This window comes from Parasteatoda tepidariorum, chromosome 3 (assembly GCF_982258835.1).
Source record: "Parasteatoda tepidariorum strain Cologne lab strain chromosome 3, Ptep-v5.0, whole genome shotgun sequence".
Classification (NCBI taxonomy): Eukaryota; Metazoa; Arthropoda; class Arachnida; order Araneae; family Theridiidae; genus Parasteatoda; species Parasteatoda tepidariorum.
The window spans coordinates 16,127,163-16,140,876 of NC_141757.1; the positions used below are offsets into that span (position 1 = coordinate 16,127,163).

The following is a 13,714-nucleotide window of genomic DNA, read 5'->3' on the forward strand; positions in this document are numbered from 1 at the left end:
CATATACTTTTCTGTTGTGTAATTATTATTTTTTTTAATTTTGTTTAATTATTTATTTAATTTTATTTACTTAATTTTATTTATCAATTTACATCTATTTTTTTAAGGTTCCTTTTTCGGTTTAAACTTATCATACTTTCAAACAACCAATATAAATGGTACTTTTCCATTTCGCCGACTTAAGTAAATTCAACTATTTTATTTATTTTTTTTTTTTTTAAATATAGCCATCACAAAAAAATGAGTTGAATTTACTTGCGCCCAGTGACTTTGCATGGAAGACTTTATCGCCTGCTCTTGCGAGATTGGAAAGTTTAATATAAATTTATAAGTTCTCACCTCCATTTTCGTAATTGTGTGAAACGCAACCTCACGAAACTATTTTATATACTTTATATTATTTTGGATAAAACTTACATTAGTAGAATAAGAATTTAGTAGAATAAGAATTTAGTATACGCAACCGTTCACGTAAGGAATATGGAATATACTTATAAGATATAAAACAGAATTATTACTTTTTTATTTGCGCAACAATTCGCACATAGTGTTTTATAAGTTAAGTAATGTTTAATGTCATTTTAATATATAGCGAATCAAGTACAAATGGTATGAGCTTATCTCTAATAAATTATAATCTCTCTATTAATTAGAATATCTAATTATAATTATCTTTCCTACATCACTTAATTATAAATCTACGAATTCTTCATTGCTCAATAAACTGTTTTATAATTATTTTTAACTTATCTTCTGTGATTTGTTCTCAATCTGTTACCTATTTTATAATCGTCGTCGAACAGCCGTCTCAATTTTTGGGTTTACGACTACTAATGTTCAACGCCGTAGCCTTGTAATTTTGAACCCAATCCAGAAGACAAGAGAACTCCTAGATCTAGAATTGGGAGAAATTTGCCTTCATAGGGGACTTTTTTTGAGTGAAACTTCCTTGTCTTTTTTAGAAATGTTAGATAAAGTTAAGTTAAAAAACTTCCGAAGGAAAATTCAAAGCAATATATCCTTATCATGTATACATGCACTGATATTTTAATTTTTCACTTTTTTCTCAGATATGAACTTGTAGAGACAATATTGTCAACAGGGATTGTGTCTGAAATATTGATCCGACAAGCTGACAGAAGGGATTCAGCATTGTTCAGCTGTATAGCTGTTAATGCCTATGGCAGAGATGATACTAACATACAGCTTATTGTTCAAGGTAATACAGCGCGTTAAATATTGTCAAAAATTTATGTATGCAAATAATTGTATTTATAAAACATACTTTTTACTTGTAGTAAACAAGGACACACAAACGAGATTGCTTAAGAGTTTAATGATCTTTTTTTTAACTAGTTAATTAATATACTCCTATGTGGGGAGTTTAGTAATCGTATTCTTCTATTTTCAGGGTTTTTTTTTCAAGAAAATTGTTTAAAGTAAGAATAAAAATTAAATCTGTATAGGTAGAAAATCATTACTTAAACCCCAAAAAAAACTATAAAAAACAAACTGAAAGCTAATGTTCTATTAATTAAAGAACTTACAAGGGAGACTAGGGAAGCGTGACTCTCCAGTTTTGAAATAAACTAGTGGAATGTGTGCCTTATGAGGAATAATTTTAGGGGGCAACATTCGTTTCGGCCCATAGAAGGTCCTAGGAGAGATAAAAAATAATTCATTACTATATGGAAAAATCGGTATTTTATTACTTCAATGCAGACTATTAGTTATTGTAATTATCTCATACTCCAATCAATTTTGTTGTACTTTCACGCACTATATAATGCATATTTATTGTCAAAATTGATTTCGAAAATTTTATATATCTGTAGTTTTTCAGAAAAACCTGTTAGTTTAATTTTAAAAAAAAAATTAGCATCAAAATTTTTTTTTAATTTTTTCTTTTTTTTTCAAAAATTTTTTCAAATTAATTGGAGTATGTAATTGCAAATTAATTAATTAATAATTAAATAATTTGCTAATTAATTAATTAATTAACAAATTAATTGCAAATTAATTGGAGTATGAGATAATTACAATAACTAATAGTCTGCATTAAAGTAATAAAATACCGATTTTTCTATATATTGAATTATTTTTTTTATCTCTCATAGGACCTTCTATGGGCCGAAACGAATGTTGCCCCCTAAAATTATTCCTCATCAGGCATACATCCCACTAGTTTATTTCAAAATTGGGGAGTCACGCTTCCCTAGTCTCCCTTGTTAGTGAAGAAGATACTACGTTAAATTCCAAAAAATATGAATATTTTAAGTTTAAAAAAATCTCGTGACCTTATCTTCAACTTACTCGCAGAAACAATTCTGGTAAAATTACCGGACTGCATAGTAATAACGTTTCAAAAGTAAATAATAATAATAATTCTAGTTTTAAGAAAAACAAAATATACGGTATTTAAACCATTCATTTGGGTAATTTTTTCGTTTATAAGGTAACGATTTGCAGGAAATTCTATTTTTCAAAAATATATTTTTTATTGTTACACATTAGTAAGAAATACAAAACTGAGAAGTAAATTTAACCGAATAATTCAATTTTATTATTAGCTGTAAGGAAAGAATCATGATGAAAATACCAAATTTTGTCACTTTTTTCCAAATTTTATCACATATTATAAAACGAACTTTATTGGTAGTTATACAAAAATCATTTCCAAAACACTTAGGTAAAAATTAGAGCTTTTTGATGTTCCCATAGAGCCAAGCGGTTTTACTACCTTACATTTATTTACCATATACTGGTAGTTTTAACCCTACTTTTTTTTCTCAGTTTTAAAATGTTACTTTATCAAATAGTAAGAAGCATTTTTATGTTAGAAATATGTTTCGAAATTTTATTTTTCTCTGTTGCTATATTTTTGAAAGCTGATACTTCTAAATTCCCTTAGAACCATTTTAACTAAATTCTTCAGTTGTTATACTTTATTAACTCACGCTACAACAATAAGGATAACAACATACTTGGAATAAAATTTAAAATTCCCTTAAAAATAAATACAATAAAGCATGTAACTGATTCCCTTAACGTTTGCAACATTCACTTGAAATTCGCAAATATATCTACAGATTTTGATTGAACAATTACAAAATAAATCTATTTTTTTATACTTTAGATTCCTTCAAAAATAATTTTTGTTTTATAATCATTTTTGTTTGTCTTATTTCATTTTAGAACCACCAGATGGCCCTCAAGATGTACGTGTTCTAGAGACAACTAGCAGGAGTGTCAAATTATCATGGTCGCCACCTCAGTATAACGGTAACACTCCAATCACCCAGTACATCATACAGTACAGAGACGAAGGAGGTAATAAACTTAGTACCTAAAATGTAACGTCACTAGATCATATTATAAATCAGAAAAGATGAAAATAATACGTAAAGATAATAAACAATAATAGATCCTATTGTAAATTAACAATAAATGTCTTACATACCTGTTAGTGCTAGTCAGTATAAAGCTTAATTGTAACAACACTAGATCCAATCATAAAGCTAATAAGAAGGGATATTTGTGGCGTAACTGCCACTGTAAATATTAAATACCATATCACTAGTATATAAGACTCATTCATCGAGTTATTTCACAGATGAATTATTTCGGGGGATATAATCAGATGAGATTATTATTATGGTGATAAGATTTTATAATGTCTCTTTTTGCAACAACAAAAAGGTAAAAAAATTCAAATATTATTAAAGTCGAAAATTATTGATATTCATCAAAACTAATTTTTTAGTCTTTTTATGGAAATTTTCTACGTTATTACAACAGCAAATAAATTTCGACTGATTCATTTTCGACTGTTGTTTGAGCCTTAAAAATTAATCAGTAAATTGTTCATGCACAGTTAGATTTCATTGTATCAATGCACGGCGCTGTTTTTGTACGAACCAAATCTGTATTTATGCATTATTCAACTAAACGATTGTAACAGAATAAATTGGCAAGCGAAACATGCAATTTTCTGCCTCTGTTGTTTTGGAAACTAAGCTTCAACCTCTATCATTAAAACTAAACTGTAAATGTCTGTATTAAATGTATAATCTATTTTATCACTTCATTTTCTATTCATTTGCATGTATATAAGTATGTAACATAAATTTTGCATTGATTGTTATTTGAAAGGGGCGATTTTAATGAATGAGGCTTTTAAGCTATATTCTCCACAATTAAAGGTTTATCTGAAATACCTTTATAAATTTATTATTTCGTTTTCGATCAATAACTCACAATAAAACAAAACGCCCGTAAAAGTCATTCATTTACAACAATGATATCATCGTAAATAATGGTTTCTAGTGAAATTAGATTCATTAACTTAATCCGTTTACCCACATTAACTCAAGAATAGTCCAGAAAACAAAAACGAAATTAACGACAAAAAAATAATTCTTCTAGAAAATTGAATTAAAAAAAAGGATTCTGCCAGATTGATATGCTTTTGATGCAAACTGGGTTGTAAATCATCCATCCTTAATGCCAGGGGTGTGTTAGAAAATCAGGTAAACGCCCTATTATATTCCTGATAAGAAGAAAATGAGCACTTTTTGTTTGGGGAAAAAATGTCATTAATCTTAGGGCCGGATTTAATTTAGAATTCCGTGCCGTCCGTAAATATACGAAATATTTCCCATCGATAAGAACTCATTTTTCAATTGTTAACCGTTTATTAAGGACGTGTTTTCACGAAGATCGAGCTGCTGGTGAGTGTGTTTCGTCTCCTAAAAAGCGGAAGCCATCAAATGGAATTAGATTTTATCGCCAGTCCTCTAAATAATCGAGAACGCTTTCAAGTTCGAAACAATTTACTTCTTTTACAATTTTCTTTTGGAGGGGGGGGGGGAAGCTACACATTTTTCTTTAAGAGATAAGGTAACATTCATCAGTTGCATTAAAATTTATTTTCGACTGTATTTCGTAGCATTGTGTTTGGTTAAATACAACGATTTGGAATTTGTCATTATATTTTGAGCAAATTTGTATTCTTCTGTCATGCAAATTTTTATTTTTGTATGCAAGATTGTAAATTTGTCTAGCCACTCTTTTTTTTTTCGTGATTTAAATCAAATTTAGAAAAAGAGGTGCGAGTAAAAATGATCTATTGATAGTTAGAAGATAATGTTATTGCAAAGGATATGATTGGGCATTAGAGGGATTTGCGGAACATACAAGGAAAAGAACTTATAAATTACTCTAAATCATTTTATTTTTTTATTTTATTAATGAAAATTGAAACAGAAACAAACGTGTGTTAATTGTAAATGCTGAATCAAATTTACACAGCAATTGTTAAATTTAATTTCAAAAGTCGCTAACAGATTGCGCTGTGAACCCCTAATGACTAGAGGTATCAGTTCTAGTTTTAAAACGGAAAAAAAGGCCATTGTACCGCACTAGGAAGCTTAAACCATTCATTCTATTGAACAAAGTGTGCTTGTGGTTCTAAAAAAACCACTGCTTAATTTGCAATCCTAAGGAATTTGTGTTTTTGTATTTTCCTCAAACTTTGTGTAGCGTACAGCGCCATCTGCTAACAACTTTGATAACTATGTTCCTCAATTTCTGCATAATATTACAGTTTCTCAATAGACATACCGTTTGTTTTATTCCTCTATCTCCTTTGTTTCTCAGATTTTTTTATCTTGAAATCAGTCAGTCATCCGCTGGACATCCTGTATCAATTCTACTAAATTTTTTGCCGTGGCACAGGATGTGTTCAAGATTCAGCCTAAATAAAGGTGCGCAATTCCATGCACCGTCGATGTAAAATATGAAATAAATATATACCTGCGTCTTCAGTGAAAATATTAAATTTAATTCATGTATGCTGCTTAGTTTTAAATGCTAACACCAGGAAGCTTCCGTCAAAGAACTTAAAGAACGTTTAAAGGAAGAAACTTCATGTAAGTTAATACTAAATCATACTAAATGTCGATTTCATTTTCAAGGCTGATGGTGTAGTGTTCGAAAACCACCCTCAAGGGTATTTGAAATGGAACATGCATCAATTTTGAAAACTTAACTTACACGCATTAACTTCCAATCGTGATATTTTCTCTTTTATCTCAAATTTATTAAAATAATTTATTCTTTAGTTTATAGATTATATATATTAGATTAGAATTTATTTTAAAGTAAATATACTGATTTAAAAATACTAATCATTTATAATAAAAAATGCAATTTTATTTCAATCATTGGAATCTGCCATATTTTCTGGTTTTGAATAGCGTTTTCTTTATTTTAGCACACAGCGCATGCGCCGGTAAAGATGAGAGAGAAATGTCTTCTGTCTTTAGCGCTGGCACTGAGCCAGATATTCTTGTGAATTTCAGAATCGTCACTTCTTTTTTTCTATTAACAAATCTTTGCTTCCACACCACTACACTTAAATACTTTGATAGTCAAATTATTAGGCAGAGAAAGATTTTTTCCTATAATTGGAAATCCGTTCAGGACCGGTATCACAATACAGGAAGACCCGATTCTACCTTAAGGGCCCGTGCTATAACGTATCAGACGAACTTTTCTGACTCCGCGGCCTCCGTATTCACGTGAATGAGATTTCTATTCGGAACTTTTTATTTGAAATTTTAAATGACACTAGGTGGCGTTTGAAGTTCATTATAATTTCGATCTATGTCTCACAAGTGTTGATCTTCAGTACGCGATTACGTTCCAGTCTTCTTTTTCTTTTGTACCTGGGATATTTAAACATGTTGAGAACTGAAACTATACGGCTCTAAATGTTGATGGTTCTGTTAAGCCTAATTTTTATGAAATTAGGCCCCCATATTCTCATGGATGAGCTTTCTATTTCGAACGTTTCATTAAAAATTTTAAATGACACTAGATGGCGTTTAAAGTCAATTATAATTTCGATTTATGTCTCACAGGTCATCATCTTCAATATGCTCTTACGTACCATTTTTTTTTCTTTCCATCTTTCTTTTGGACCTAGGGTATTTAAGCATGTAAACAACTAAACTATACGGCTCTAAATTTTGACAGTTCTGTTAAACCTAATTTTTATGAAATTAGGCTTAACAGATTTAACAGAAATTAGGCCCCCATATTCACGTGGATGAGTTATCTATTTGGAATTTTTTATTTAAAATTTTAAATGAAACTAGATGGCGTTTGAGGTCCATTATAATTTCGAATAATGTTTCACAGGTGTTGATCTTCAACATGCGATTACGTTCCACTTTTTTTTTCTTTTGGAATTAGGATATTTAAACATGTAAACAACTGAAGCTATACGGCTCTAACTTTTGATGGTCCTGTTAAGCCTAATTTTAATGAAATTAGGCTTAACGGGAAAAATCACCCAATTATGAGCGTTTACTCTCGGAGCGTAAGGGCCTGGAGAAGCATTTCTTTCTTTTTTCGCCGGACCTGAACAGTTAAATTAACTTTTTTCAACTTATTGATGTAAGCTAAGCAGTGAACAATTTCTGTGCAGCAAAAATTTTCCATTCATTTGCATTTTTACGTTCCTTTACTGTCGCCAATCTTAACTTCTTATGATTAGAAACATATCTACTTCCTTATGTGAATTTTTTTTTTCCTAAAGCGGTTCTGCTTTGAAGTTGATTGGAAAGGTTGCTTCAAATAGTATTTTCGAATTTTTTTGGTGCGAACTTTGAAATCCCGTAGAAGAGCCTTTTTTAAGAGTTAAATCTTTTAAGATATGTGCATATGTAATAAGTAAGAAATGCGCGTTGATGTGAATGACTCAAAAGAATTTCAATTCGATCGTAGGTATTTCATTTCGTTTTTATATTTGCAATAAGTTTTTATTTGTAATTTTAAACCTCTTGAGAAATCAAATGCTGCATTTCATCCTTAATAACATTACGAAAATTATTTTTAAATTTTATGTTAAACAAAATACAATATTCTTAATTATAAGTGTTGCTCTTTATTTAAAGTTCATTAAAAAATTTAATTTATAAAGAAACTAAATATTTCCTTTTTTAAGTCACACCGATTGTTGAATTTTCCTATACGTTAATTACCCGTAACTGAAAAGGATCTATTTTAATTAATTTAGTCTATTATTTAATTATTTTAATCTATTTTGATAAAATTTTATTAACCCTTTGACGCAGAATTTTTACTAAACATGCTCTTCATACTTTCTTCAATATTTCTATTGATTGAGGTCAAAATAAGTGAAAAATATTAGATTTAGCATTTTAATAATTTATGATTATGAAAAACAACATCGGTGTCTTTTTCTGCGTTAAATTTAAAATCTTCCAAAAACGGCTTATTTCCAAACATTAATTTTTTAAATTTGCACTTATTTGCAGTTGTCTTAGAGAAACAGTTATTCATTGTTGAAATTAATTTTATTTGCAAAATTATTTATTGATAAATTGTTGAGTATGAATGGAAAAAAAATTCAAACTACTTTTTTGGATTTTATATTTTAGTACAAAATATAATTTCAATAATCTAACAGATTTTTAAGTAAATATTATACCGTTTATCACAATTAAAAAGAACCTAAATATATTTTTGCTTCTAATCAAAGCGTCGGAAAAAAATATGTAAAAGGGTCACCGGTGTTCCATCTGGATCAAAGGATTGAAATAAAACCAATTTTTGAAGTTTTTTTTCCACAAATAATATTTAAAGCAAATGTCACATTAAACGTCTTTAAATTTCTATGTTTATAGGTAAAAGAAAATCAAAATATTTTTTACTAAAGAAACTCTGAAATTCGAACGTGAAAATTCGTACTCTAAGTTTTTCTTTATACAACCCTATAAACATCATCATCATCATCATAGTTGGCCAAACTATCTATTGTGGGCCAACGACTTCCTCTGAAGATTTCTCCAAAACAACTTCCGATTTATCTTTGATCTTCAATTATTTTTATTAATTGCAAGAAAATCAAACTCCACCGAGTCAGTCCATCTCAGCCGTGGCCTTCCCCGCTTTCTTGTTCCAGTGGGTCTAAAAGGCAGTATCTTTTTTATTGTATTGTCATCACTCATTCGAATCATGTGGGCCATCCAATTCATTCTATTTATATTTATGTATTTAATAATATCGGGTTGTTTATAAATCTTGTGCAGTACAAAGTTAAATCTCTTTCCCCAGTTATTGTTTTCATTTACACCACCGCATACACCGGAATATCTTTCTCTCAAATATTGTGGTACAATTTTCCTCCAGTTTTGTCAATATCCAAGCTTCAGAAGCGTATGTCAAGACTGACCTGACCTAATAAACATGTACATTACAAAATTATACTAGCTTTCCAAACAGAAAAAAAAACATTTTTCAGGGTGTGTAGCGTTTTTAAAAAGTGCTTAAAGGTGCTTATTTTCGATTTTCGTTTTTTAAAAGGCCCTTAAAGGTGCTATTTTCATTAAGTGACTTTAAAAAGTGCTTAATTTTCCCTTTTTAAAAATGAGATTTTTCCTTTACTATGTTGATTTTGGCTTCGAATTATGCAAAAAGACACAGTTCACATTTTTCTATTCAACGTTTTCATTATTAATTCAATCCCAATCTATTTCAACGTATAGTCAGTCCGTAGCGTATGAAAACGCCATTCGTTTTACATGATTCAAAATTTCATGCTTTTTGACAATTGTCAAAAACAAGTTTTGTTTTTTTTCAACATGACGGTTAAAACAAGATAAAACCGTTGATCGTCAAAAACTTATCCAACTCTGCCTAATTATGATATTTTTTTAAAGTGCTTAAAAATATTTTTTGAGTGCTTAACAAGTACTTAAAAGGTGCTTATTTTTTGTTGAATAATTTGGCTAGGCACACTGTTTCTAAATTTTAATGATAATATTAGTTTCATGAAATCCTTCTTTAATTACATTGGCTTTGCGTTCGTATAATGACGTTTTACTTCATAAATTATTTCAACTAAAAACTTTGAAAAAACCCACTCACTTTACATCAATATTTTGTTCTACGTGAGTGAAAAGATAATATAAAATTCCTCACATTTATTACCAGCGTCGACGTGAAACAACTCATCCCTGTTGGAAGAAGATGCTGAAGATGAGTGGGAGGAGGCTATATAACCTCATTTCCTCTCCATCCTTTTCCTCCTGACAATTGCGACACTCCTCCCTGCGATCTTCTTTCCCATCATAAGCCGTAACTCTACTCTTTTATGACCCGCAATTAATTGGTCTAGTCCAACCGACTTTTTTTTTTTATTTATTTATTTTGATGTATTTTTGGTCCCCCTTTTTTTTCAAAGCTGTCCAATGCTCCGTTTCTAACAGTTCCCCTTCTTTTACCCAAAATGAGCGAAGCTCGAAATTCTTGAACAAAAAAAAAACTAAAAGAATAAAGAAATATAAGTTTTGTCCCTCCACCACGTTCCATATGCCCCCGATGCACTTACTTTACTGAAGAACAGAACTTTTTCATACCACTCAAGATTTGTAGACCTTTTTATTCTTGTTTTTATATATTTTTTTTTCCTCCGTCACGGATTTGTGGCTTTTATGTGACATAAAAATTTCTCTTCTTTCGCAAAGTTCATATCGGTTCTCCCTGCCACAAAAAAAAAAAAAAAAAAAAGATGGAAAAAAAGACGTTTCCTTTCCTATCTTTTCTTCAGACTTATAAAATTATAAAAGAATTCCTCAAATTTTTTGTGAAAGATGGCTAGTGCCAATAAAAATTACAATTGTTTCTTGAAAATTATTCAACCGATTATAAAGTAATAAACTTAACCAATCAGAATCCGGATGCAATAAATGGTAGGGAAAATATATTTTTTTTCTAAAATTTAACAATTACTGGATTATAAAGAAATCATACTTAAAGAAGTCAGTAGGGGAGAGTGGGGTCAATTGTAACAGGGTACGATTGTAACAGAGCAAAAATTTCGAGTGTCGGGTTCTAGATTTGGTTCCTAGGAGGCGCACAAGGTGTATTTAATAAATCTACATGTACACCCCTGCTGGCAACCATTTTTATGTACTTTTAAAAGAGTTACATCACAAAAGATATTTTCACGCTACGTAAGTACTTTTTTTGGTATTAGAGTATTATATTGTGACAAAGTAATTTTGTTTAAACAAATAAAAATTATTATCCGAATATGTAAGTGGGCACCTTAATTAACATTTCAATTAAAAAAAATTGCTTTTGTTGATTAACTAGCATTGTTTTTGTCAAATGAAGCTGAAATGGCGTCTTGGGGACGATTGTAACAATAAGTCACCTTTCACAGCATAAATTAAAATTTTTATCCCCTTAAAGTTAAAAGTTTAACCCTTTAGGTCTCTGCTCATTATTATTTTTACTCCTAAAATATCACTACTATTTTGATCAATAAAAAAATATATCACAACTATGATAATATGTATAATTAACTATGTTTTAGTTGAATTTATGAACTGTTACAATTGACCCCGTAAGTGGGGACAATTGTAACAAGTGCATGATTGTCAAAAATTGTTAATAACTAATATAATAACATTTAAAATAAGGTTTTTATTTTTTTATCTACACTGGTTATCATAAATTAAGGAAAATTCACAAAAATCGCGATAACTCAAGAAATTACACATGGAATTTTATGAAACTTACCCACAATATACAACACATAGTAAGGTATTAAACAACATAAAAAGAAATTATCAGACATTAATAGTAGTATAGAAATTAGCACATGTATAAAATAAACAAATTGGAAGTATCGGTTTGCAATAGAAAAAGTACCTTTAATATGGAATATGATTGCCTCTAGAAGCAATACAGCACAAACAGCGATGTGTGATGCTTTCAATTATGCGGTCTATCAGTTCAATAGGAAGTGAGAGCCATTGCTCTTGTAAAGCAGTTGCAAGCGTGGCAAGGGTCTGAGGGGGCGGATTGATGGCAGATACACGCCTCCCTAGAGCATCCCAAACGTGCTCGATAGGATTCAAGTCCGGGGATCGAGCTGGCCACTCCATGCGAGTAATTGTTTCCTGTTGAAGATAATCATCAACAATGCGAGCTCTGTGTGGTCTTGCATTATCATCCTGTAACAGGAAGCAATCACCAATTGCCCCGGCATATGGGCGCACATAAGCATCAAGGATGTTGTCTCGATAAACCTGAGCATTCACGGTTCCCCTTGGAAAGACATGGAGGTATGTGCGCCCTCCTAAGGATATGCCTCCCCAAACACAGACACTGCCTCTTCCGTATGCATCTCTTTCACGGATTTTTGATGGATGATAACGGGTCCCAGGTTCTCTCCATATCAAATAACGTCTACTGTCACTTTCTAGACTAAACCTGGACTCATCCGTAAAGAGAACAGGCCTCCATTGATCTGACGTCCAGTGGACATGTTGTCGGGCCCACTGCAAACGGTCTCTCCTATGGCGTGATGTGAGCGGCACGCAAATGGCTGGTCGTCTCGCATACAGACCACCTTCGTGGAGCCTTCTGCGCACAGTTGACGTTGACACCAACCTTCCGGTGGCTGCAGCAAGAGAGGATCTAAGATGTGTCGGAGTAGCGGTTCTATTCCTGCGTGCACTTAATGTCAAATATCGGTCATCGGCACTGGTCGTAACAGTTGGCCGTCCTTGACTGAACCTCCTAGATGCCGAATCTGTGGTTTGAAATTGACTCCAAAGTCTATGAACCACAGATGGACTCACATTTAGCCATCTGGCCACTTCTGATTGACTCTGCCCTGCCTCTAGTCTCCCGATGGCTCTCCATCGTAGTTCTTCAGGCAAATGATGCCTAGAGGTCATTATTACGAATTGGCTATCTCAGATTTTCAATGTCGCAATCACAGTAAAATTTGTGTGCTTTCTCTCAAACTTGGACTTTTATGCTCCAGGCAGATGACGTAAGCCGAGTGCAGCGCCACTAATTTGCATATTGCAATTTTACTCAGCTACTCTTAGTGGACAACATATGCAAATTTTGCACGGTTTGGCTTACTTTTGAAAGAGTTATCGCTATTTTTGTGATTTTTCCTTAATTTATGATAACCAGTGTAGTTGAGGATAGTCTACTTTACTCGTCTGTCAATTAATACTAATAATATATTGGATTTTTTGGTAGTTAAAAATAGTTAGGTAAAAAATGTTACAATTGACCCCACTCTCCCCTACATTTTGCCTCTATCTTTCTCGTAATTGACTTTTTAATCGTTAATGGATTCTTGGATCTGGACTGACTTCGTCAGACCTGGTTGGGGACCAAAACAACAACACACAGTGCCCAACCATGGCCAAGCACCTAGTTCCATTTATAGGGTTCAATTTTTTAACAGCCATTGTTGGAATGCCACTTAGATAGATCTTGGTCAGGCGACGTGGACAACGCGTCATATCCAAGGAAAGAGTTTTCAGCCAACGTGCACCTTGCTGCGTATACATGCCAGTTGTTTTGCCAGATGACGGAAGACCTCCAGCTCTCTACCAGCAATGGGGGTGATCCTTAAACCGAATGCGCTATCGAGCGCTCAATGCAACAACATGCAACATGTGTAAGTCCCGCAAACGTTACATTACTCTCGCGATTACATTACTCATGTGTAATTAATACGCGACTCCTGTGCAACTCATGCAACATCAGTTAACAGGTGCGCGTATTGCGCATGCAAAAGAGCGGCAACATCCGTAACTCTTTTTTGAATTCAACAATTTAAATTATTAGGTATGAAGAGTATTAACAA

The 13,714-nt window shown here is 31.7% G+C and overlaps 1 protein-coding gene across 3 annotated transcripts in view; it reads left to right on the forward strand.

The window, feature by feature from the left end:
• Window positions 1-13,714, forward strand: part of LOC107450135 (cell adhesion molecule Dscam1-like) — a 446,044-nt gene that overhangs the window by 379,288 nt on the left and 53,042 nt on the right. For all 3 annotated transcript variants that reach the window (XM_087158866.1, XM_087158865.1, XM_071186796.2), the window contains exons 13-14: window positions 1,071-1,219; window positions 3,196-3,330. In XM_087158866.1, the coding sequence (XP_087014992.1) occupies window positions 1,071-1,219; window positions 3,196-3,330 (284 nt within the window). The remainder of the gene's footprint in view (window positions 1-1,070; window positions 1,220-3,195; window positions 3,331-13,714) is intronic.